This window comes from Phyllopteryx taeniolatus, chromosome 8, assembly GCF_024500385.1.
Source record: "Phyllopteryx taeniolatus isolate TA_2022b chromosome 8, UOR_Ptae_1.2, whole genome shotgun sequence".
Lineage (NCBI taxonomy): Eukaryota > Metazoa > Chordata > Actinopteri > Syngnathiformes > Syngnathidae > Phyllopteryx > Phyllopteryx taeniolatus.
Window position 1 is genome coordinate 25,868,810 of NC_084509.1, and position 27,012 is coordinate 25,895,821.

Here is a 27,012-nt window from a genome sequence, read left to right on the forward strand (position 1 = left end):
ACATACACACATACACATACATACATACATACATACATACATACATACACACATACATATATACTAGTCCAAGTACTGGTTCCACTGCTTTACTTGAATAAAAGTAAAATAAAAATAAAAGTACACATTGAAATGTAAACATTTCAAACATGTAAGAAAATGTCTTCCCCAAACCTGATGATGGATGTTTGGTTCCACTATCCGTCCCTTCAAAAGTGGGTACATCATTTTTTGAGAGGTTCTCTGTACAACTACTCACGACATGCAGTCAATTTATCCTCCGAGTCCTCGCCCACAGGTTCCACTGGATTGTTTTTTTATTTATTTTATTGATTAATTTTTTAAATTATTATTATTTTTGATTTTTTTTTTAAATCCAATGTAGTGCTGTAACCCCAAACGCAACAAAAATGTTTGTCATGGCTTTCTGCCACCGAAGTACCCTGGCGCCTATTGTTTATAAACATGATGAAAAGGTCTTTATGAACTGCCTCATTCATCCCTTTTAAAAATTGACATTTGTGTACTTTTAATTTAATTAATTACATTAATTAATGGTTGATTGAAGACTCTAAATTGCTCTTAAGTGTGAATGTGTGCGCGAATGGTTGTTTGTTTCTATGTGCCCTGCGATTGGTACGCAATTGAAATTGTTTCTATTTATATGTATTTAATTTTTCATTTTTACCACGATAACGCGATAAATATTTACTTCAATGCAAAAAAAAACCCCGTTGTGTCCAATTATTTTTTTTTTTTACAGTAGTTTCTACCAGAGACGTCGCTTCCGTGTCTACGGCGTCATCAACGCGCGCCGCTGACTCTGTTGTGCTTGGCTCACCCACATGCAAACTGAGCGACAAACGCGGTCAATAAAAGTTGCCTAAAAGCACGCTGTGATTCATATACTCGTTTATCCAACCGTCGTCTCGCTTAGACACCGTAACCCGGTGAGCAAAACTCCATCTGATTTTGCGAGATTATTGGAATAGGTGGTCATTTAAAATGTACGTTTCTACAATCTACAGAGTTTGGGGAATACAAGATGTTTCATGAGGATGAAGACTGGAATGACGCCGCTGACGTCCTCAGTCCAAGTGTTGTGAAAAAGAAGCCAAACAGCACCAATGGGAAGGTATTTATGTCATTACTTTCACTGCAAAATAATGTGCAGTATAAACAATTATTACACATTTTAGGTATTCGGTGCAAACATCTCTTAGTAAGATAAAGTCAAAAAAATATTCAGCATCTGGATACAAAAATAGACAAGAAGTTTGCTGTGGTCAAGAGCAAAAGGTCATTTCAGGCTCCTTGTGGCGCCACACATCTTATTGTTTACTTGATAGGAAAAGGGAGGCAGCTATTTGGGGTAGGGTTTCATTCAAGCAGACTTCAGCTGTACAGATGCCACACTTGCACTATTTCATTTTCCGTCCCGTTTAGTCCAAAAATGTGGGAAGGAAGAGTCTGCTGCGTACGCTGCAGACGTTGGGATCGATGCCCGACCGGAAGGGTGACGGGCGGCGTCGGGCTGAGAGCGCCGCCGAAGCCGCCGCAGCGCACGCCCCGAAGAGGAAGAAGAAAAGAAAGCACAGAACAAAACAAGGGACGGCAGCAACAACAGGAGAGCAGGACAACACCTCGGTTGTCACAACTGCAACCAAGAAGCAGAAAGTGGAAAAGAAAATCGGTGAGTGTTGGAATTTTGGGTTTGTAAAGGAAAGAACAAACAGGTGGCTCAGCAATACCCGTTTAGAAATATGGTTTGGATAATGACCTCGACCTCGCGACAGCTTGCTCGTAATTACAACAACAACAGACACGCTTGGGTAAGACAAAGAATTGGCTGCAAATGCGGCCGACTCCGTGCGAAAAGCAGACAACGCCCCGAACTGGTCGCCAGTCAGCCGCGGGGCACACACACAGAGACGGGTAACCATTTACACGCTCACGTCACACCGCCACTGAGTGGGAACCGAAATCACGTTCGCTGCACCCGAACCGCGAACGTACCACGACGCCATCGGTGACGCCATCCAGATGTAAAAACGTGGAAATAAAAGCAGTTGGACTCGTCTAATATTCCTCTTTTCATGTCAAACACAAACGTTTCAGTCAAAAACAGAAACTTAAGGATTTGGCCTCACTGTTTCCATACACTTCCAGGGGAGCGCACCAACTTTGTCAGTACTAATGGAGATATGTGTCTTCCCAAAGGCGTCCCGAAGGGGAAAAAGGCACCTGCAGGCGAGACGGAGGGCGACGATATCTCGCAGAAGCCAGCCGGCGACGTCTCGCAGCTGAGCAGGCAGCAGTGGAAAAACAGAATGAAGAACAAGAGGAGATGCAAAAATAAATACTGCCAGGATAAACCTGAAGAGGAACTCCAGAAGGCGGATAAACCGCTTCCGACGACACATTCAGACATTAACAGTGGCAAACGGGTAGAAGTACGGAATGAGGAAATATTGCCACAGAAAAGGAAAAAGACTGAAGATGATGACGTCAGCACGGGCACATTACGGATAAAAACAGCCAAGAAGGAAAGGAAAAATGCAATCGACGGCTCAAAACAGGAAGCGGGCGATTCCCACGCCGATCGGCAAAAAGCCGAGCTGAGTAAAGCCGAGAGGCTGAAACGCGAGCGCCTCCGGAAGCTTCTCCGGCGAGCGGGCCCCGAGGTCCCCAAAGAGGCGGAGGCCGTTTTGCAGGAGGCGGCGGAGGACCGCTCCACGTTGCTGCGTTGGCGCATGGAGCGGCGGTTGGAGGCGGCCCGCTTCCGCTACATCAACGAGCGGCTGTACAGCTGCACCGGCGGCGAGGCCCAGCGCATGTTCCGCCAGGACCCGCGGGCCTTCCAAATCTACCACAAGGGCTACACGGCGCAGGTGCGCCGCTGGCCCGTGCGCCCCGTGGACGCCGTCATCGCCTACATTCAAAAGAAGTAAGACGCCTTGACGTTCGCGTGCACCTTTTCATTCCGTACGTGACTGCGCTCGAAGCACTTGTATCGAAAATCCTGGAGGCTGCAACCAACGATTACTTGCAATGAATCTGTCGATTTTTCGATTCATTTAAGTTTTTCCATTCCTTTATTCAAAACCAGGACATTATTTCAAATGGGCAGTGGAAAAAATACACAAACTTAATTACATTCATTGCAATTCAGTTGCTGCTTTGGTCCGTAACGTCAGAAAATAAGGCAAAAAAAAATGCTGATCTTTTTTTGTTCCAAAATTAAAGCAGATGTTTGAAAGTGTCTTATTTTGATCAAAAAACAAACAAAAACAAAGATAATCAGTCTACTTTAATATAATAAATATAAATGAAATTCAGAAAATTATCAAAAATCATTTCAAAATGAATTCAAATGCCATGAATCCGTTCCAGCCTCCTCAAAAACAGTTTGCAACGTGTTTTTTTAAGAAAGGAAAAGAACACTCCATAATATTGTACGTCATACTCATGAAAACGAGTTGCGTGTCAGTCTCTCTGCCACTAGATGGCGGTATTGAATTTCGCAGCATCAGGCCGCCACTTGTGAGGACAAAGTATTTCGTGCAGGCATTCTGCCAAATTTCTTTTGTTTCTAAATTCAGGGGACGTCATCTGCTGTTTCTTCTCAGCGCTCACTTTTTGAAGACACATGGTTAGATAACAAAAAAATGTAAATGTTTCTTCCTCCTTTTTTGTGTGTCGTTTGCTGCATGGGCTGTACTGTACGCGTAATATTTTCTGATTTCAGACCTCACTCGCTGGTGGTGGCCGACTTCGGCTGCGGCGACTGCAAGATCGCGCTCAGCGTCAAGAACAAGGTGCACAGCTTTGACCTGGTGGCGACCTGCGACCTGGTGACCGCCTGCAACATGGCCAACGTGAGTGTATGCGTGTGTGTGTTTATCACATCTCCGCTAACTCGCTCACACCGACGACGTCCGCGTCTGCGTCCTCCCCGCAGGTCCCGCTGCCGGACGGGTCGGTGGACATCGCCGTCTTCTGCCTCTCGCTGATGGGAACCAACCTGGCGGATTTCCTAGCCGAGGCCAACCGCGTCTTGAAAAGAGGGTAAATAATGCAAAATTTGTGCGCGCGTGTGCGTCTCTAACCCCTGCCGCTGGCGGCTTTTAGGGGTGTGCTGAAAATCGCCGAGGTAGCGAGCAGGTTCGACGACGTGAGGAACTTCCTCAATGCGCTGGTCAAGCTGGGATTCAAGATGGTGTCAAAGGTGAGCGAGTGACACTCACAGGCCACTTGATTAGGTACACCAGGGAGAGGCAAACCTTTCGGTTTGGAAAAAGGACAGCCAGCCGGGGTCTTTCGTAGATGAGGTACTTCAGAAATTCTTCAAATATGTACATTTCTATTATAGTATTATTTAAAAATATGTCTTTTTTTTTTAGCAATTGTTTAATTTTAGAATTCATTCTCATTTGTAAAAAACTTTCTATAACATTTTTTTATTTTACCAATATTTCTATTTTAGTGTTGACAAAAATGATTATTTACACATATACTTAATGTTTACATAGATTTTTATTTTACTGCTCTTTTTCTTTCATTATTTCCAATTAATTACCAAATTATTTCATAATAAAATATTTAGTTTAAATACTTTTGTTTTACTATTATTGGTTAAAATAAATGAACTAAATATTCACTAACATATCCTTAAGGTACACGGAATTTTTCTTTTACTAATATTTTGATTTGATTGAGTGCAATAAATAAATGAATCATTATATCATGGGATAAATGAATATAAAAAATAAAGGTAACAATGCAGAGTTGTTTGTAAAATTGTGCTTGCGTCATTTTCCTTTAGGATACGGACAACACTCATTTCTACTCGTTCGAGTTCACCAAGACGGGCGACGCGCCGGCAAACTTGAAGAAGTTCGGCTTGCAGCTCAAGGCCTGCTTGTACAAGAAGAGATGAGTTGGCGCTCAAGGGGACATTTAAGTACACGTTTGTCAAAAGGAGGAGTTCATTTGGGGAAAGTATTGAATAGAATGTACATTTATCAACACGGCTTGTCTGTGTGATTGATTGTATTTGCTCATTTTCAAGTGTGACAGCGATGTCTTTTAAGACATTGTTTTAGCTTTACAAAAAAAAAAAGTAGGAATTGCAATTCATATTTTATGGGCAATGTAAAAAAGTTATAGAAGCATGAAATTACGGTCAACATTTTATTATACTATCAGAATGAAGTCTCTTTTTTTTTTTTTTTTTTTTAGAGAAATGGTATCTCACAAGAATAGTCATATTACGAGATCCAAGTCAGAATTTTATCCAATGTCATTTTTTGTTCAAGAAAAAAAAGGATTAATTGCAATGTAAAAATGTATTTTCTTCGCCAAAACAAATTGTAATTTAATATTTTTAACTCGAATGTCTCCACAAACCATGCACAGTTGCATACGCAGACCTTAGATATTACTTTGTGTTCATAGGTTTATGTGCGCCCCGCGATTGGCTGGCGAGCAGTTGAGATTGATTTGATTGCTGCGCTTGTCAACGTTTGCCTCAAGGGGGCGCTCGAACACGGGTGCGCTGCAGCCTGCAGAAAAACGACATCCGGTGCTACCTTGACTAACAAGTTGAGTGGCTTACGTGGCCATGCTCGCGACTCAAATCACGTGTATCCGAGTTGGGGGCAGGTTTAGGGTTATTGTTAAGGGCGAGAGTTATTTTTAGGCTAGGTTAGGGTTTGTGCTTGAGTTAGTTTAGGTTCAGGACGCTTTTGCATTTGCTTCGGCTGGAGCAAAATTCCAAATAAAACAAACAAACAAATTCTGACAAGTACAATTGACCAAAAGTTACTTCAAAGGGAGATTTTTCAGTTTGAAAACCACTAGCAAGATTTGAATGTAGCCACATTTGACTAATCGACTAATCTGACCAAAGATCACGAGTGCGATTCTCAAACATGGCCATGCGATTACAAAAGTGCATAGTCGTGATAAATAGTCACGGAGAATGCTGTCCACTTTCAACAAAATAGCAGTGCTAGCGATACAAAGCTAGCATTAGCACTGTGAACAAGCTGACGTTAGCCCCGGCCGCTACGTTAGTAGCGTGACATATTCATAATGGAGTGTAACTAACACTCAATGTTACTGCTTTGAAGTAGTATTTTTTATTTTTTTTTAAAATGTGCAATCAGTTTGTTTTTGTTTTTTTAAAATTGATTGTAGATTTCAAGAAATACAATTTCAAACAAATCAAAAGTGGTGGATTTTCGGCCATAGTTTCAGCAAAGCTCCCGAAGCCCTGTGCGTGTGCCGCCGGGGACAGGCTATGAGGGTGCCCGGCGTAGAGGTTTCTTTAAAAAAAAAAAATAATAATAATAATAAATGCTAACTTCCCTTTAACAATGTACAAGTAAAAGGTATGTAGCATGAAAATTACTCTGAGACATGCAACAAAGTAAATGTGTGTTACTACACACCGCTGGCCCTAATGGTACCCTAACCTACGCTAACACAAATGCTAACTATACTTAAACTCGCTCTACCCAAACCCCAGGTTTTGAATTTGAAATTATTCCATTGGGAATAGATTTAGGCACATTAAAAAAAAAAAACTGTTTTTTTTTACCTGTTTTCTTGAATGACATGGAATGCTTTGTTTGCCAGTGGAGTTTTGACCACCCAGAAGTACTTTACGTGTGAGGCCACGGCGGAAAGGTCAAATCAAGCCGGCGACATCGCGTCCCCCCCAAACATGGCCGCCGACCTCCGCCAGCGTGCAAAGCCAAAGAAATGTCAGAGCCCGCCCGAGACCGCCCTTGCGCTCTGTTCCTGCTCGCTACGCATCTCTGCTTCCCCAGCAAATTAAGCGAGCGAAAGCAAAAACACAGCCGGCGGCGGGCGGCCCGACGTTCTCATAGCGCAGCCGCCCCGCACCGCTGAGGTTTGGGGTTCCAGTTTGCGCGTTAGCCAGAGTACCCGGAGAAAACCCACGCAAACACGGGGACCCGGCTTCCTCCCTCCTCTGTCTCGCAAGTCGGATGCTGCCTGACACATATTACGCGAGGTTGAAATACGGTTGAGTCACAGAAAATGTTTTTTTTGTTTTTGTTTTTTGTTTGACATCGTCATGACAACACTATAACTCCAAATGACAAGACCTTCTGGTTCTGTCCGCGACATGTCTCCCCGCTCGTGGAACGTCATCAAACAAACAAAACCAGGGGGAAAAAAAGACAAAAAAATCTTTGGCCCAGTGAGATGTGTTCTGCGCGTTGACTGGCAGGAGTCATCACGCTCCAAAGCGCTGGCTGCTCCCATGACGCCTTGCAGGAGGCACCCGAGCACGTCCAGAAATGCGGGGAAAGATGACTCAGACTGCAGACAAATGCTAGCGCTGCAATCCCTCCGTTATTCGCGGGCAGAAAGAGCGCTAATTTCCCAAAGTTGCGTTAATGGCTCTGCCTCGGTCAAACGACGTGCAAGAGCTGGTTGACGAGTGGTGCCGTCGGAACGTGAAAACCGCCGAAGCGGAACGAAGCGGAACGCTGCGATTGGTGCTGTTAGCGTGGCGCTAATGCACGCGCGCTGCCATTAGCACAAGTTGTTACACATTGCCCCGTGATGGATGATTGACCACCGGTGAGGAGAGGAGGCGCTCACCACTGAGGTCGGCAGGCGACTTATCGCCACGAGCGCATGATTTCAGATGGTCCTTATTGACGGGACCCAAAACAATTTGAAATCGGCCGGGGGACACGCTAAACTGCTCTGTGTACGCCGTTTTTAACCGAAAACTAAAATGATTTTGCAGCCTGGGGAAAAAAAAAAAAATCTCATATTTCAATATGAGTCAAGGGCATGTTTACAAAAAAAAAAAAAAAACAACAACACTGCCATTTGGGTTGTTTTTTAACATAACGGCAGCCTGGAAATGTGAAAACAACGCTAGCTGTCATTTACCTGTACACAAGTCAATTTTTAACTGAAAACAGATTAAAAGTTAAGTTGAGTCTGAGTCTAGTTTCTGACTGAAAAGGGCAACATTTGTGTAGTTTCGGCTGTTTATTTACAAGACTACTGCGCTTTAGAGGCTGAAACTGCAAACATTTGAAAACAGGTCGAGTTTCAATTTTTGTTTCGAACTGAAAAAGGGGGAAAAAAAAAGTGTCGTTTTGTTCGTTTACAAGAAGTCGGCGTTTACGCAAGTTGACTGAAAAACAGAAAACAGATTTATTGACTCGTTCTGTTTGAGTATAGTACAAATGTAGAAGTACTCCACTTGTATTGCTTCGCCAAATCGACTCACTCGTGGTTTTCGATGCTTTTCGAGCTTTCATTGAAATGACAGAATTGGCTTCTTCTCAGCACTCATTTTCTTACGAACCAGAACAGAATAGGCGGAAGGTTTTTTTTTTTTTTTTTTGGAAAACTTCGACTCGTAAGTCGGGGGGACTTGCAGGTCAAGTCACCTGAGAATCTCTCTCAGGCAAATCCTTCGACAGGGTGTAATCATTTCACGTTAGAGGGCCGTAAATCCGCCGGCGTGGTTTCAAGTGACGTGGCCGAGTGTAAACACGGCAAAGTGGAGCGCTGACAAAGTAAGCAGGCCCCTTTTAGCGCACGTCCGCAGAAGCCTTTTGAGGGCCCGTAAAAAGACGACCACGATGAAATGTCCCAGGATTTATTCCAGTTGCGACTCCATCCAAAGTCAATATGTCAGCCGGTGAAATACGGCGCGGCTTCAGACACTGAATGTCAGTCATAAATCGATTTAAAGTGTGTCTTATTGATACAGGTGCACACTCGTTTACCAGACACCAAACTATTTTTCAACAATGGATTGAAAATGAAGGGATTAAAGTACGGCGGCCCTAAAGGGACAAAGCTGGTGGCAGGACGGAGGCACACGAAGCGTTTTTTTTTTTTTTTTGGGGGGGGGGGGGGGGACTTCAGGATGGTGGGAGCCCAAGCAGAGCTTTGGAGCAGACCGCAGCAGGATGACAGCGCATGAAGAGAGGAAAAATGAATGCCCACTCATTTGTTTGTGGTTTGCACAAGCCTTTGAAAGCCAGTGACAGTAAACGCAGTAAAAGTCTGCGAAGACTGTCCACAGATCAATGTGGGAATTCCACTGAGAAGTCATCTGGAGTCAGCACTTTCTCTTTAAACTCAAACTTCGGCTTTACAGATGCCATCCCGGGCTAAGCGGGCGGCGTATGTTATGATCTAGCTCTTAGCCTGTTAGTATTTGAGCTAATCTCAATTTAAATGGCTCCTTACCATAGGGCACAATTTGCAAAATCCGAATCTATGTATCACGTACATATATATCTATTTTGCTATATATTAGCATGCAAACTGTTAGCATTAGAGCTATTCGCGTTGAAAAAGGAACCCGACCATCAGACGCAATGTAAATTCCTTCTCGTTTTCTGTGCACAGACTGCTGTCTTGCTAATGGTTAGCGTAACGACTGTTAGCATGCTAGCATTGTAGCCACCCGCATTGGACTGGGAATGCTACGCCGCTAATGATTAGAAGACCAAGTGGTAGCATTTAGCAACAGTCGTTCAGAATTGGACCATTGTAAGGTTCCTTTTTGTGGAGGTCAAAGTTGACTTTGTTCGACTCGCCACCCGTCCGTCATAAATGCGCGGTTCCGCCTCGCTACAGGTTACCCGTTCCAAATCTCCGCTGGAATTTCTCGACTTCGCAGTCGTCGAAGCCACTGGAACAATATGCACAGTTTGAACATTAACAATGCGCTTGAATACAGGACAATAAAAACAGCTGTGCTCAATAATGAATTATAAGTTGTCGCAAACTTTACTTTCGGTATATGACGTTAACGTATTTTAACACACACGCACACAAAAAAAAAAAATCACGTTTAACAGAAAAATCCACAATATATATAGCGGGGGATTTCTGTAATAATTTATTGCAAATTATTTTCCAGACGTCCAGGGACCCGGGTTTGAGAACCAACGCTATAAATTATCTTGAAGCAGTCTGCCTTCCAGTTTTGGTGGATGATAATGATATTTTTCCGGAAGGTGAAAGACAGTTCAGGAATGACATGGAACATTCCATTTTTGGGGCACGCGCGCGCGCGCACACACACACGCGCATACACACTTGCAGCCAATGCGATAATGGCATGAACGTGAGGCTGGAGGTGACTTTTACACGCTAATTAAAGCAGCGCAAGGGCTTCCTCGTGGAATGGTTGGGACGCAGAGTCCGGGAAGCGTCAAAAGTGCTCCGCTGCTCTCGCACGGAATGTTTTTCCCAGACGAGAGGCTTACGCGCCAAACCCGCGCCGAGTGTACGCACTTTTCACAGATGTGCATCCTGGTCACCTGGTCGACCTCGTCAGGATATACGTTACAACGACATCGGGATGAACTAAAAATGAATACGAATCAAAACTTCGAGCAGTGCCCAACTGGTCTTAACATTTCAACTAAAACTAAGCAAGAAAATATAAACAGAGCGTCCCAAAAGTCTTTCCAGGCGGCACCGGAAGTCAGCAACAACAAATGCTTGATTCAGTTGAACGACGTTGAAGTCGCGGCAGGTCAACCTTTATCACACTCTGACACATCAACTGAATCGGGCTGGAGAAGGAATGTACGATTATCAAAAACAGGTGGTAAAGAGAATAAAAATGTCATTTTTATGGTTGTTTTACAACCTGCGCATTATGCAAACAAACAGAAATTTGAAACATTATGCAGTAAAAGAAGCAAAAAAGTATAGTATAGTAAAAGCCATGTAGGCCTGAGGGTTATTTGATGGATTGGTTCTTTGTTTGTTTGGGAATGACAATCCATGTCATGATCACAGAGTACAAGAAGTCATTGTCAGCACGTTTAGTGGATGGAATCCATCGAATGCGCCATTTGGTCTGGCCGGAATGCTTTTAAAGAGACCACTCAATGAGTGACGCGTCTGCGTTCACTTCCTGTTGATGCTGCGGTGCACTCTCAAGAGCCTAATGACTCTTTAGCGGACCTCAAATGACTCACGCGTGATCATTCATCAGATGATCCGGCCATCAAGAAGCATTTATTAGCAAGCACTTATTATGCTGTGGATACAGTCGGAGCAGAGTGCTTCATTTGTTTATGCAACTGAGAAGCAGGAAGTGAATAAAAGTTGCTTTATTTGATCAGTTTCGATCTGTGGACACACTGGAAACAGGGCCGACTCAGTTGATTCATTTGGAATATTTAATCGACTCGAGTTAGCGGACTCGGTTGTATCGCTCTAGTGACTCGAGTTAAGGGATTCCTCGGAAACACTGCAGACCCGTGACGATTCGTGGCTCACTTGAAGTGCTGCAAACTCAGATGAGTCGGTCATATCAGCTCACTGATTCAGGTTAGCAGCCAACAACACTGACTCAAATGACTCAAGTTGAACGGATCACTTTAGTGAGTGACTTAAAAAGAAATATATGAGTATAATACGAATATAATACAAATCGAGACAACGAGGCACACCTGGACAAGACGACAGACTGGAGGGAGCTGATTGGTTGACACGAGGTAGAGAGGGCTGACGGGAACAGGTGCAGACGAGACATGAGCATGTGACGCACCAAAAGATGACGCAAACTAAATCCAATCCAAACATGGCAACCAAAAACCGATCATGACAGAAACGGAACACGTTGCGACGCATGCGATGTGGTGTTAAGTCAGTCAAATACTTCCTCCCTCGGCAGAGAGCTCTTAATTAAGGCAATCGGAGATAATGAGTGTGTGTGCTTGTGTGTGTGTGTGCGCGCGCGCAGCTGCCGCAACACAAAATCGCCGCCGTGCAACGCTCCGTGCGGGCGGCACAAATGGCCGGCGACGAGCGAGGCCAGCAGCAAATCGATGGCGCACGCTGCAGTGTCCCCTCGCGTGTTGGTCACGCTCGCGTCGCGTCTCTTTTAACGAGAGCGCAGACAAGGGAGGGAGGCACTCGAAACGCATCGCCACTGCAGAGTCACGCCTGAAACTGCACCATTTGCACTGCTGACGCAACAAAACCTAAAAGCGGGCGCGGGTCCAAAAAGTTGGTCTCCTCAAAATCGGGCTTCGATCTGGCAGCACGCGTTTCAAACGGTTCCCGTTGACTTGGAACGCTAATGCTAATGCCAAAGATAACAATGTACGACTACCAACAACGAACAACACTTGAATTGGGCAAAATCAGGCTAAAATCATGCTTAACATAATCATCGATAGAAATATACTTATGCCAAAAACAATTCCACGACCAGCGAATGGGACATGAAATCGACCCTAATCCTTCAATTGTCCCTCTTCCAAATTCAAGCTAGAAACAGTCTCAGTTGATTTACTCACAATGCTAATGCTAATGGCAACACTAACGCTACACAGCTAGCAACAAACCAACCAACCGGACATGGAATCAGAAAGTCCAAACGGGGCTTCGCATTTCACGAGACGTCCCGCTCTGTTTTCTTGAGACTCTCACTCGTGATAGACAAGGCTACCAAATTTCATGTTGCTACATTCAAGCGGCTTCGGGGGGCTGAATTTTCAAATCATTCTCGGGTGCCACCGGACAAGTTCCTCGCTGAAGAGCACCTGGAAATTGGCCAAATTGGGCCAAAAATGCCCACTTGGGCAAAGTGGGAGCAGTCTAGTCGAGGACGAGTCAAAAAATCTACAGACGCTTTCTTACGCTATTGAAGGAGAACATGTCTCTAAACTTTTGACCAGCACTGTATATGTGATATTTCTAATATAAATACGCTCTTATAGAAATGTGTGTGTGCGCAGTCATCTGTTGAGCACACACACACACTGAGGCCCTCAAAAATCCCCGCGGTGCCCCTCATGTACGATATGATCATTCAACCGCTGCATTCCAGTCACACACACACACACACACGATGTTCCGCCATCACAATGATCTAAAACGGGGACATTGCCGCTCTACCAGCCAATATTGCAGGTGTTATCCCAACACACACACGCACACACCTTGCTTTCCTGCCAATAGTACACAACAGTTTGACCTTTGCGTTACTTATGCTGACTCGGCATTTCGCTGCATTGCGCTAAGTGATTACACGTTTGCTGGAGTGTGTGTGTGTGTGTGTGTGTGTGTGAGGTGTTTAATCCTGGATGAGTCAAAACAAGAACAACACACACACACCTATGCGCAATTTAAGAGGCAGAGGTGCTAACTCTTGTCCCTTGGGGGGGGGGCTAATTGACTCTGCTCATGGAAGAATTGTAACGATGTTAGTGCTACATGAATCGATTTCCACATACACGTGCTTGTTGGGAACCAATCAACGCAAGCCAAAAGCCTGGAAACGTTTTGAGTGGGTGGAGCTTAGCAAAAGCAGTGGAAACGGGAGAATATCAATTTCACGCCGTTAAAATGTAACAAGTATTATGAGGATGAATCAGTGACATCATACAGAGAAGAAACAGGAAGTCCAGCTCGTTTTGAGTAACGCCACGCTGACGTGGAGCATTAGCTTCAGTGAGTGAATCTATCGGCTCGGCTCGAGACTCCAGGCTCAAAAATGTTATTCGATGTTTCGGACAAGATGCAGGTAGAAAAAAAAAAAAACAAGGCCGGGATTCCAAACAAGTAAATCATTAAACTGGCAGGCGAGCCAAGGCCGAACAACAGGATCTACGGCACAAAGCTGGAAAGAAGAACCAACAAAGACAGGAACAAGAAGGATTGCAGCGCTACTAAGACCGATTCAAAACTCTCGTGAGGAAAACGAGGGGAACCTAAGAATCTTCAAGCAAAGACTTGTACAGCAAAAAAAAAGAAAGAAAGAACCTGAACCAAATTGGGGACTTTGGTTCTTAGGGCCCTAGGAAAAAACAACAACAAAGACCCAGTGGCTATAAAGTTATTTAGGCCTCTGATTCTTCAGGCCACAAAGAACAAAAGACTCTAGGTTATAGCAATAGTGAGCCAGGTTCAAAACCCTCGTGAAGACACTGGGTAAAACTTTGGAATAATCAAACAAGACAGGAAAAATGAATCAAGAACTGCAACCTAGAAACTGACGAGCCTCCACAAGAAGCCGTGGAATCATGTCCCCCCCCCTAAAACACCAAGGAACAGTTTTTTTATACGGTCGGTGTGACAGGGACCAAAGCCACAGACCGGACTATGGGACAAAGCTGGAAAAAGAATCAGCAAAGGCAGGAACAGGAACAAAACAAGGTTCAGCAGCGCTAATGAGACAGGTTCAAAATCCTTCCGTGATCAAGGAGCCACAATGAGGACCACAAAAAACTTGTACAAATTCCATCTGTCTGTAAGGTCGATGTGTCAAAAACCCGAACCACGGACTGGACTATGGCACAAAACTGAAAAAAGAACCAGCAAAAACAGGAACAGTGCTCGTGATACCGGTTAGAAGAGGAGACCAGGTGGAACCTCAGAGCCATCAAATAAGAGTTCTACAACAAGAAAAATAAAGAACGTGTCATATGTATTTGGTTCAGCAGACCATGCAAGGATGCCCAAACTCCCGTAACATTATGTCGATGTTTTTGGACGACCCAGATAGAACTCATGAAAGAACAAGAAGGACATCCACGAGTTGAGCTCACATCGATTTGGATCCAGAACCCCAAATTCCCCAAATTTCTCGACAGTTGAGGCATCTTTGTCATGATCCCGACTTGTATTGACACCATCAAGCTTTTGTTCAAATCCAGTCAGCCATCCTGCCTCTCCCCTACTTTCTGCCACTCGAATCCAGGACCTTGTCCTTTGGGTCGCTGATGTAGTTAACCATGTAACCAACCACTTTTGTTCAACAAGATCCATAATTTTCTTTATTTCCTACGCCACAGATCCTGTGCAAGATGATAGGGAGGTTGAGGAGTTCATCCTGGTGGACTTAAGGGCAACAAGTAGGTTAGACCCTAGACTGATCACCTGTCAACCACAGGAGTAGATACTCGTAAGCTCTTGCATTCACACCGACGGCCAATTTAGAGTCTCCTGACGACCTAACATACTGTGCAGTGTTTTTGGACTTCCCACAAAAGAACAGGGAGGAAAACCCACTGAACCGACACTCATCCAAAACTAAATTTCACAATTAAAATGTTCCTAACTTGGGCGTTATTTGAACCATGTCAAGATCCCTACTTGTATTGACACCATCAGGCCAGCTGTGGTTCTGCCAGCCCCCTGCTGCCTTTCCCTTCTGGATCCGTTGGCATGTGATCGGCCAGCAGGGGGTGGCACAGTGCGATCATTACCGCCAATCAACCCGAGCGTGCGTGAAAGTGTAACCCGACAGGAGGGATAAAGGTGGGACAAAAAGGTGCAATTTGGTGGTACAGATGCAAAGTGGAGAACAGGATGAGGCCTTTTATCTGACAGTCCGGGGAAAAACAGTTAATCAAGCGTCACCCTGCTCCCCCGTGCCCCCGTGCCCCCTACCGGCCCTTTTGTTTTGCCTTCATCTCGCCAGCCCTCTCTTCCTCGTCCAACTCCTGACCATCGCAACGTGACGTCAGCGTTAAGTCTCACTAATTAAGACTCCACGCCGCTCGACTTTAAACGCCGCTCGACGGGCCACCCGCGGGGCCGCCCCGCCCCCCCGCCGTCCGCCGACCCGCTCGGCTAAAAAGTCGCTGATTCGATTTGACGCCGGCCGCGCTTCACCTCACCCTCGCCTCGGCCCGCCGCCCGGCCGGAACGATGGCCTTCCTCTCGTCCTTTTGTCTGTTTTGCGGCCGTCGTTCCGCGCCGGGCGTAAGCGCCGGCGGTCGCGTTTAACGAAGTCAAAAGCGCCTTTGTTTCAAGACAGCGCGCCCACCATCAGAACCCGAGCAGGAAGTGATTGTGTCAAAGATGGAGAGAAAGAAGCAAGGCTGTCCCCCAGGAGAGCAGCTGAAGAGTTCTAATATGCATTCAAAGACACATTCAGGGGACGCCATGAGATGGAGTTGTGCGGATTCCAAACCAACATAACAGCAGTTATCTACACAGCAGCCCCTCGCTGACTGACAGAATTTCACGCTGACTTTGCGGTTTCTTTCCATCTTCTGCGAGGGGCTCGCGCTCCTGGCTAATCGCCGGTTAGCGGCGCCGGGCCGGGCCGAGGCCAAAGCGGACGGCGGCGGTTTGAAGGTTAAAAAAAAAAAAAAAAAACACATGCGAGATGCAGATGTCGCTGAAAGAGATTGATGATGATGGGAGAAGTTTTTCTTCCCCACAACAACAACAACAACGACAACAACAACAGGGAGAAGAACAGGAATGTGACACCACTGCGCGAAACCACGACATGCCATCACACGGACGCCTGAAAAGTCACACACTCAGATTCCAACAGAGGAAACTCTGCCTATTATTACTTACTACAACCCACCAACCAACAGGCTAACTAACCAACTAACAAACAAATCACTGACGCAGCAACGCACCAACCAACCAAATAAATGACCAGCCAACCACCCCGCGCACCAAACCACCAATGAAGTAACGAACCTAACAACAACCAACGCAGATTACGCGATGCGCTCCAAGGCGGTGGAATAAGGGGCGCCGCGACCACCAATTGGGTGCTCGAGGCCTAAGAGCGACTCCGAGCGCCGACGCGACGCGGGTTTGCACGGCTGCGAAAATGTGTCACGGGATTGTGCCAGGCCAATTCTGCCTAGCGACAGGCTGCCACACAGACGGGAGGCGGCAGGCGTTGACTCATTGTTTAGTTCGGTCACGCTTTAGGTCACCAAATGTGATATGATAGATTCAAGTTGTTGAAAAAAGTTTTTTTTTTTTTTTATTAGAAAAAGTCAGTCTTGAAAAAGAAAATCTGCCATTCATGTGTGATTGCCATTGGTGGTGTGATTGCTGCTGCACTCTCTTCCCACCGTTTCATTATTTCCGTCAGCGTGAACTCAAACAATTTGCGGCTTGGGGTGCGTTTGATGTGAGCCACTCACGCTCAAGAGCTAACAAACCGTGTTTTTGGAGCACGAGCCCCAAATAGATGCGGGACCGACTGAGCGGCCTTTTTAACGACAATTCTTCCTGGCAAAAAAAAAAAAGTGACATTGTGCTGGCACGAAGAATGTAAATTGTGGGCTGGCGTTTTGGGCCGGAACAAAAACTTGACACTTTTGCTGACGGATTTATGAAACGCGGAAAGAAAACGCGTCCGACGGCCGTTCGCCGTCCCGAGCCCGCCCGGGGAACCCAAACCCGCCGTGCCTGCACGAACACGCGAGACGTTAGCGGGGATGGATTAGCCGCGACCTTTCCGAAAGTGCCGTCCGGGAAGGGCGTTATCGGGCCCACATGCCGTTGAGGATTAAGGATCCGCTTTCTCCTTCTAATCTGAGCTGGGGGAGGGGAGAAGGGGGGAGGGGGCAGGGGGACCGCTGACACTTAGCTAAACAACACGTATTGGTTTGATAGCGGCTGCTGGGTTAACGCCGGCGGGGATTAAAGGCGGCCATTTAGAGCGGGAGGACCCGGATTAAGGACGCCATTGTAGCGACGCGTCGTTTCTCTTAAAAGCTTGCCGTGTTTGCGGACGGATGGGGGGGGGTAGCTGTGGGTGGTCAGCCGGTCTCCAGGTGGGACCAACAGAGGCAGTGGGGAGAAAAATATATAGATATGAAAATTTTATTTTATTTTCAAAATAAAAAGATAAATCTTTGGAGAAAAAGTCAGATTTTTTGGGGGGGGGGGGGGGGGGGGGGGGGAAGATTTATTTTTTGAAGGTAAAACGAAAACATTTTTCAGGAAAAAGTGGTAATCTTACAAGATTAAAGTGATATTTTTAAAGAAAAAAAAAGATTTATTTTTTTTAATTTTTTCAAGAAAATTAAACTATACAAATTCGCAATAAAAATAAAAGGCTAAAAGTTATTGTTTTAAGAATAAAAAACCTTTGTGAAATCCTTTCAAGATTTTTTTAGGTTTTATGTATGAAGAAAAAACAAGACTTTGCATTTTTGTCAATAAATATTATGACATTAAGGTTTCTTGGCTTGGCTTTTAATGAAAATTAGTATTTTTTTTTTTACCCAAAAATAAAGTTTGATTTTTATCTTGTAAATTATTTTTTGGGAGATATTTTTTTTCCCAAGAAAAAAGCCAGAGAAGTTAATATTTTATGTATACATAAAGTGTCGAAATCTTAGTTTTTTATTATTTTTCAAGAAAAAAAGTTTTGAAAAATTACTTTTTCAAGAAAGTTTTATTCCTTTGAAAATTCGTACAAAACTGTAACCTCACTTGATTTTTTTTTTTTGGTGGGCTAGAAAAAGTATTTTTAAGAACAATACTATTATTTGGAGGACCCAGTGGCCATTAAGAATAAAGAAGAATTTGCAGAGGGCGGGCGGGCGGGCGGGGCTGGGGAGCCAAGGAAGGTTGCCGTGGGTGGTCAGCCGGCGACCAGGTGGGACAAAGAAAAAGCGTCCGTGATGAAGACGATGACGAAGAGGCTGATGAAGAGCGCGGACGGCACAAGTGAGACGGCTGTCAAACGCTTCATTTAGCCAGCAGTACAGGTGAGGACGCTGACGACGCGCAAGACGGATGAGCGCGATGTCACATGATCGCCCCTCACAACACTCACAACAGTCCTTTATTTTTCTCACTTGTTTTTTTTTTCCCCCCAGTCATAATTTAAAAAAAAAAAAAAAAAAAGTTGCAATCTTACAGGATTAAAAATGTCTTTTCTATGTCGGAAAAAAAGTAATTTTTCCAGTTTAAAAGTTTTTTTTTTTTAATTAAAAAAAAAAAAGTCGAGAGAAAAAAAGAGTCAGATTTTTTTTAAATCGGAAGTAAATTTGTGGGAGAAAAAAGACAAAAGTTATTTTTTTCTAGAGGACGAGTTTTTTTTAGGACCCATTTTACGAGATTAAAGGAGTATTTTCCAAGTTTTCTCTTAGATAAAAAAAATAACTAATTAGGTCAAGAGAAAAGAGTTGTTTTGATAAAAAGCCTTGCAAGAATAAAGATGTAATTTCTAACTAGGAAATAAAGTGGGTTTTATTTCAGCCTGTTAAATGTTTTTTGTTGTTGTTCGATGACACATTTCTACGCGAGAAAAATCTGATGAGAAGTGTTTGTATTTTTAGGAAAATGTTGCATTCTATTTCTATTCTATTGATCTATTTTTTATGAACAAAGTTTTTCTAAAAGAAAATTTTTTTTAGGTAATTCATTCAGTTTCAGATGGGAATATAAATAAAAATTAATTTTAAAGAGTATAAACATTTCTTTTTGAGATATTCTAAAAAATACTTTTTTCAAGAAAATTAGAATGGGGGAAAAAAAAGTCTATAGTCTTATAAAATAATTTTTTTTCTCAGAAAAAATTTCATTTTAAAAAAAGAAAGTCAAAATGTGACATGGTTTGAGTGAGATTGTTTCCAGAAAAATTCAGAATGCCACAAATAAAAAAAAAAATTTTGTGAACATTTTTTTGTTGTTCATGTTTTGAGATGAAATCACATTTTTGTCTGAAAAAAACATTTATTCTGTTATTTTTTTTGGGGGGGAGGAACTAATTGCTATATCCAACTAGCAGTTTTGTTTCACATGAATTAGCACAATAACAAACACAAAACAAAAGCACACATTCAAGCAAGAAGAAATTTTGTACAGATTTTTCTTTCATCACAAAAACATCCAAAAAACAATTTTTGAAGAAAGGAGACTCACGTCTTTTGTTGAGAAGCTGTGTACGTGCTCAATCCACTTTTTAGAGAAATCTCCGGTCAAGCCTAAATTGGAGTTTGAATGTTTTGCTATCATTTCCAAGCAGGTACGGCACCTATTAGGGAATATTATTTTCATGGCAATTTTCAAAGAGAGCTAACTTGCGAAAGCCACAAAATAGCAGCGGTTTCGTCCTAAAGCAGCGCTTTTCCACTAAATCCTTCAAAATCCTTGTGAAAACCACCTCGTTGGTCAAATTGGCCCAAGCCACAGAGGCTGCTTGGCGCTCAACAGAAAAGGAAAAGACCATTTTCTGGGGGAAGAACAAGTTGTACGATATTGGTAGTGTTTTTACCCCCAATTATTATTATTATTATTTTTTTTTTTATAAAACTTTGTATTTATGAGAGTTTATTATTCGAGAAAGCCCAAATCAGAAGAAGTGCTTTTCTTTCATGGAAAAGCAGTTTTCCCTAGATATAAAACAAACCCCAATTTTTGGGGGGGCATGAAGTATCAATAAAGTTATAAAAAAAAAAAAAAAACTTTTTTTTTTAAAGCATATTTAGGTTGTCTTTTTACCAAGTTTTTTTCTCCTGAAGTTTAATTAAAAATGTTTTTCAGTCTTCAAAAAAAAATCAGATAAGTTAGGAGAAAAATTTTAAAAAATTCCAGAATTAAAATTTTTTGTTAAGGCATAAAAAGTAATTTGTATGTATAATTTTTTTTTTTTCCTGGTAGTCAATTTTTAATCCAGAAAGGTTTTGTTTTCCCAAGAGGTAAGTTTGAAAAACAAAACGTCAGCTCTCCATTAGAAAAGTATTGTTTTTTTAATCAAGAAAGTCACTTTTTCTTTTTAGGAAATATAGGTACTAATTATGAAGTCATTTACTATTTTGTTTTTTGAAAAAAATATATATATTTGTCATATATATGTACCCACCCCCTCCCCCAAAGATTGTGTTTTTTGGGGGAAAAATAAAAAAAGATGAGTATTATGTTCGTCGCAATTTCCAAAGAAAGCCAAGTGACATAAGCCTCCAAAATCCAAGAGTTTAGCGCTAATGGCCGCTCTTTGGAAGAAAATCCCGTTAAATCTTTTGTGAAGAGAAAACGAGTGACATCCGCTAACGAGCGCTCCCCAAAGTCAACAACGGGGTTGAACGGCAACTCGACACGACAAAGAGAGACTTAGTCCCTTAAGTGGCAACTGGTAAGAAAGAAGAAAGCAAAGCGCGAGGTAACGAGAGGACACGGGGGGCGGGGCGGGGGGGGGGCCAGAATCTCCAAAACTTTTATTGCAAACAATGGAACACAAACAAAACCAAAAGTCCAATGGTGACACACATTCATCTCCGCTTCAGTTTCCGTACCGAAGCACCGGTCGACAGCAAACCAAAAAACACATCTCAACTTTTCAATATTAACATAGAAAAACAATTCCTTTTTTATTGAACAATAGAAAAATGGCCAGCCTATGTACAAAACAATATTTCCTCAGATTCTCGCTCGCTCGCTAACGAGTTTCACGCGTCCGTTTACAAAATGCGAAAAAGCCTGACAAACTTTAGTCCCGTTTTGCTTACATGAAATCAAACGCGTCGTAAGGCACCGTCTCGTCAGCGACAACAGCTGATGCTAAGCTAATACCTTAGCGCTATGTACAACACAAAATGACGGTGGGGAATAAATAAACTTCATGGAGTTGAAGAGGAGAAGCTTGGAAAAGTCAGAACTCTCATCATATCCAAAACAAAATGTTCTTTTTCAGGAATTTAGGACACGTCGTTATCAGGAAAGACAAGAGTGAAATGAAAAATTGATTTACACAACAAAGTTGCCCAAAACTGTAGTTCTCTCTGGGAGAAAAAAAATTGAGATTTTCAGCAAAAGAATGTTTTTTATTTATTTTATTTTTTTTAGGTAATAAAGTCTTAATTTGGGGGCGTTCCCAGGCCAGCCGAAGGACGTAGCGTCTCCAGCGTGTCCTGGGTCGTCCCCGGGGTCTCCTCCCGGTGAGACGTTCCCGGAACACCTCACCGGGGAGGCGTCCGGGAGGCATCCCAATCAGATGCCCCGGCCACCTCATCCGGCTCCTCTCGATGCGGAGGAGCAGCGGCTCTACTCTGAGATCCTCCCGGGTGATCGAGCTTGTCACCTTCTCTCTCAGGCGAGCCCGGACACGATCTTTCGGTCTTGAACGGAGATCGACCGGTAAATCGAGAGCTTCGCCTTCTCTCCTCCTTTATCACAAGGGACCCGGAGAGGGCACGTCGCCCTTTTCCGACTGAGGACCGCGGTCTCTCCCAACCGCTTCAAACTCGGCTGGGAACTGCTCCAGCGAGAGTTGGCGATCACGGCCCGATGAAGCCAGCAGAACCACATCATCTGCAAAAAGCAGCGACACGATACTGATCGCGTCAAAGCGGACCCCCTCCACGCCTCGGCTGCCCACATGTTGACTGGTTGGGCGAAAATGTCTTTTTCTAGAAAACAGTTGTAATGTTACAAGTGTCACACTTTTTCAATATTAAAAAAAAATAATCCTCCATGGTTAAAGTACTTTTATCTTTTTAAAAAAAGACTTGAATTAATGACTATCTAGGGAAGAAAAATGATCTTGAAAAAAATCTTTGCTTTAATCCAAAACAATGACTTTCGTTCTCACTAAAAGTGTTTTCCCCTCCACCAAATTCAACTTTTCTCTTTCCAGCGTGTCGCCCCCTCCTCCACCTCTTAACTCGCTGGAAGCCAAACCACCCCCGATTTCAGCAGGCGACGATGATTCAAGTTCAGATGTGCCGCAAATGACAGATTTAGCGAGAGGCGAAATTAAAGTTGGGAGATTTGAGGCGAGGGCCGCTCCCCCGATGCGGCGGCGGCGGCGGCCGGCACTTCTGTCCGCGTGCGCGCGCGTTTTTGACATTAAAGCGGTTTATTCTCAGCGAGGGCGGGGTCACGATGCGCCCGCAAGCGGCAACGCAGAAAACCCCGACGAGGCGGCGACGCGTTGCAGCACGCGCTCCCTCCGTCCGAATGCCTTCATCGCTCATGTTGGAGTGAATAATTCATCGCTTAATTCAGCTTAACACAGGTCCACATTTCGTAGTGTGGTGGGAACGCAGGCAGTTCTCCGGACTTTGTTTCATTTTTGTGTATTTTGGGTTAATTCAGTGGTACCTTGATACTAGTTTAATTTATTCCACGACCATGCTCCTAACTCAAAACAGCCGTTTCTCAGATCATATTTTCCAACTGAAGTGAATGGAATTGCCATTAATCTGTTCCAGTCTCCCTCATCCACCCCCCACAAAAAATAAAAGAAATACAAATTAAAAAAAAAAAAAGGAAATTAGCATTCGGTGATATTGTATTTTAGAAAAACATACAATAATAACTTAATTCAAAATAACGTAAAGAATCAAGAATGTGCATCATTACTTCATAGCGGCTCCTTCTGGTGTGTGCAACTTGTCCACCGGGAGGCAGCACAGTCGTCATGCAGACACAAACGAGGACTTCCACAACTACTGGAAGTGACTCAGTAAACTCCAAAAATAATCGTTTCGCGCACAGGATAAATATATGCCTGTGAGTATATTTAGTTTGTCTGTGTACATGTGTTGCTGCACTGATTGTGTTCAACTACGTCATGTACAGCAGCGGTCCCCAACCACCGGTACACGGACCGGTATCGGGCCGTGAGGCATTCGTTATCGGGCCACAGAGAAAGAATGACCAATTTATATCATTTCTGTTACATTGCAATTCGCGTGTCAATGTGTTTTTTTAATTATTTTTTTAAATTGACCGGAACAGCTGCGCGTTGCAATTGACAGGTAGCGTGGACAGAACGCTTCAGTTTCCGGTCTGAGCGGGCTGGCTAACGGCGGCAGAGCTCAAAGAACCAAATCATTTCATAAACTAATTCAGCTCATTACGTTTACTGAAAAGATTTGTTCTTTTGAACTAAACGTTTGCGAACGAAACAACACTATATGAGGAGTCCTACTTAAAATACGGGTTTATCGCAACAGTTAACTCTCACGCACCACGTCCGCCCTGATACAGATACAGTCGTAGGTTGCTGCTCGACACAGGCAGAACTACTTTTATGGAGTTAGTCTACTCTCATTGAGGAGCTATGGAAATGCAATCTGGTCTGGCTGCCAACAATAACTCCGAGCCCCACTCCTGCATCTCGCCCGCAGTGGACGTGTGTGTGTGTGTGTGTGTGTATATATCCATACATACATACACATACATACATACACACACATACATACATACTGCGTATATATCCATCCATCCATCCATCCATTTTCTGAGCCGCTTCTCCTCACTGGGGTCGCGGGCGTGCTGGAGCCTATCCCAGCTATCATCGGGCAGGAGGCGGGGTACACCCTGAACTGGTTGCCAGCCAATCGCAGGGCACATACAATCAAAAACCATTTGCACTCACATTCCCCCCCCCCACGGGCAATTTAGAGTCTTCAATTTACCTACCATACATGTTTTTGGCATGTCGGAGGAAACCGGAGTGCCCGGACAAAACCCACACAGGCACGGGGAGAACATGCAAACTCCACACAGGCTGGGCTGGGGATTGAACCCCGGACCTCAGAACTGTGAGGCAGACGCTCTAACCAGTCGTGCACCGTGCCGCTATATACATACGTGTGCGTGTGTATATATATATACACACACATACTGCGATTGCCTGGCGACCAGTTCAGGGGTACCCCGCCCCGCCTCCTGTCCCAAGATAGCTGGGATAGGCTCCAGCAGCCCGCGACCCCAGTGAGGATAAGTGGTAAAGCGGATATATATATAATATATATATATATATATATATAATATATATATATATATATGCGCGCACGCCACCACAGCCGGTCCGTGAAGAAAAAATGCCGACTGCTAACCGGTCCGCGGTGCAAAGAAGGATGGGGAACACTGGTGTACAGCATTGTAACACCGCAACTATCAATGCTATTTGTTAGCTCACCTGTGGCATTTTACATTGTTAGCATTAAGGCTCAAGGAAAGCGTAAACTTCTTTTAGGATTAGAGTTGAATTCTTCAAAAGTCAAGGCACCACTGTATTTTTCAAGTCGTCTTTGATGTTGGAGGAAAAGTGCAAGTTGGTGTGCGCTCCAAGTGATGACGTCGCCGCGTTTGTGTGGACTGCACGCACGAGAGAGAGAGAGAGAGAGAGAACGTCTCCATCTTTTTGGACTTTTCTTCCCCTCGCTCTCGGCAGATCACATTTCTTGCGCTTTTTTTTTTCCGTGATGAGCGGGCGCAGCCGAGCTTTTGTGCGACGGCCGGTGATGTCAGCGGCTAACAATGTTTCCGCTAAGATGTTCTCGTCGTCCGCCTCAAGGCAAAGTTTTTCCTGTTTTTTTTTTTTCCCCCGGACGATCGACGCGGCCGCTACGGCGCTTCGAGAACCACAACAGACATTTGCAACGCCGAAAATTGATGAAACAAACTTCCTTCGAGTTTCTGCAGTTTCTTGTCCTATACCGGCTGACTTTTGGTGAGAGAACTGGGGTAACACTGGACTGGTCTGCAGCCAATTGCAGGCCACATTATCAGTTCACACTCGCGTGCGCACAGGCAGCCTAGTCTTCAACCAAGCTGAATGTTTTTGGGATGTGGGAGAAAAAAACAACAACATGCAAACTGCATACAGAAAGGCCGGAGCCCAGATTCAAACACGGAACCACAGAACTTTCAAGCAGACGCGCTAACCAGTAGGCAGACGTGCTGCGGTCATCAACAACAACAAAAATCCACGAAAAAAAATCCACTAGCGTGTGAAACGGGAGAAGGCGTAGGACAGTGTCGTTTTCATCGCCGGAGCCACCTCGCGGGAATGGTGGCAACCGAGTATAAATACTTGGTTGCTGCCGTTGCGTAGATTTTTCAGAGTGGTTATTTTTCCAGACTTTTCCGAGCTTTTGTCAATTTAACTTACTTCCTTGACACCAATTTCCCATTGGGACAGTGCTTGTGGAACCCTTCAGAAAGCTGTACATTAGGGATGTTCAATCACACTGTTTTAGACCGATACCAGTACGAGTATTCACTTTTAAGTGCACACCGTTACCAATTACCGATACCACTGGTACTTTTGTTACATAAAATTTAAACTAACTCATATACGGGACATATAACTGAGAACAAAGACGTTTCTTTCTTTGACACAAATGCTTATTCGCCGATGTGTCGAACCGCCGCAGTGTAGCGCCAACTACTGGTGAGGAGGACAGAATGTCAGCTTCTTTTTCCTTTTAAGTATCGGTGGCTGGTATCAGCAGCCTTCCCGAGTACCCGTTACCTCGGAACGGTACTCGCCCATCCCTACTGTACATAACCGCCCCTGCATTTTCATGTCCAGTTTTGAACAGGAACATTTGCGGGCCACATAAAATGGAGGGCGTGGGTGGTGTTGGGGGTGGAGGCTGGGTGAGTGGGACAAGCTAACCACGGGGGTCTCCCCCGCTAGGTCACGCTTTGACATTTGTGCGACAGTTAAACACATCTCAGTAGTGTGTAGAAGTGTAAGGAAACCCTCGTTCCCCTTTTTTTCCTGACGTTCCCTTTGAGAGCGTTTCTGATACTCGATGCTTTCAACAGGCCAAATGTTGGCCAATCACATCACGGCGGAGGCGTCCCGGCCTCTTCCAGAAGGTAAAGCGGTTTCCCCGTTTGCTCAGACGTACCACTCCCGCCGCGAGATGACCGAGCCGTCCGTGTGCGACACGTAGTCACCGTCGGCGCAGTTGTTGTAGCAGTCCTCGGGGAGGTAAGGCGAGCCGTTGTTGACCACGGGCGGCCCGCACGGGTGGTGCGTGTTCTGGCCGCGGCAGCGATCGGGGTAGTAGTCGCCCTCCCGGTCGGCCCAGTCGTCGCCGCCCCGGTCCCCGCCCGTGTAGTCGGGGTAAATGACGTCCCCGGAGAGTTTGGGCTTGAGCTCCTGGCTGCCGTTGTCGGCCTTGTCTCCGTACACCTCCTGGAGCTCGTGCGGCTGCAGGACGTCCAGCTGCGACTCCTTCTGCATGTCCGAGGGGCCCAGGTACTGCTTGGTGTAGTAGTCGCCCCGGAAGGTGAGGCGCTTGCGCATGAAACAGAAGCCGGCGGCGACCAGCGCCAGGATCAGCAGGACGCCGCCGCCCACCGCGCCGCCCACCACCGCGCCCAGCGTGGCGTCCCGCACGGGGGCCAGCGTGGGCGAGGTGAACGGGGAGCGCGCCGTGCCGGGGACGTGGGGCGGCCCGTCGGAGGTGGTGGGGACGGGGGCGGCCGTGGTGGAGGGGGGTTCTG

At 44.9% G+C, this 27,012-nt stretch overlaps 2 protein-coding genes across 4 annotated transcripts in view; one reads left to right on the forward strand and one right to left on the reverse strand.

Annotated features, from left to right (window-relative positions):
• The first annotated feature begins 1 nt into the window (after nt 1).
• rrp8 (ribosomal RNA processing 8) lies at nt 2-7,835 on the forward strand. Its single transcript, XM_061781303.1, has 8 exons — nt 2-950; nt 1,029-1,135; nt 1,447-1,693; nt 2,221-2,947; nt 3,749-3,878; nt 3,962-4,068; nt 4,132-4,228; nt 4,826-7,835. Exons 2-8 carry the CDS (start codon nt 1,046-1,048, stop codon nt 4,937-4,939), a joined length of 1,512 nt encoding a protein of 503 aa, XP_061637287.1. The 5' UTR covers nt 2-950; nt 1,029-1,045; the 3' UTR covers nt 4,940-7,835.
• An 11,645-nt stretch (nt 7,836-19,480) lies between these two features.
• Nucleotides 19,481-27,012, reverse strand: part of nectin3a (nectin cell adhesion molecule 3a) — a 50,213-nt gene continuing 42,681 nt past the window's right edge. For 2 of the 3 annotated variants that reach the window (XM_061781299.1, XM_061781300.1), the window contains exons 6-7: nt 26,412-27,009; nt 19,481-19,795 (exon numbers count right to left, since the gene is read on the reverse strand). In XM_061781299.1, the coding sequence (XP_061637283.1) occupies nt 19,639-19,795; nt 26,412-27,009 (755 nt within the window). In that variant the 3' untranslated portion in view covers nt 19,481-19,638. Of the gene's footprint in view, nt 19,796-20,946; nt 27,010-27,012 lie in introns of those variants that run through there. The other variant, XM_061781301.1, reaches the window with a different exon arrangement.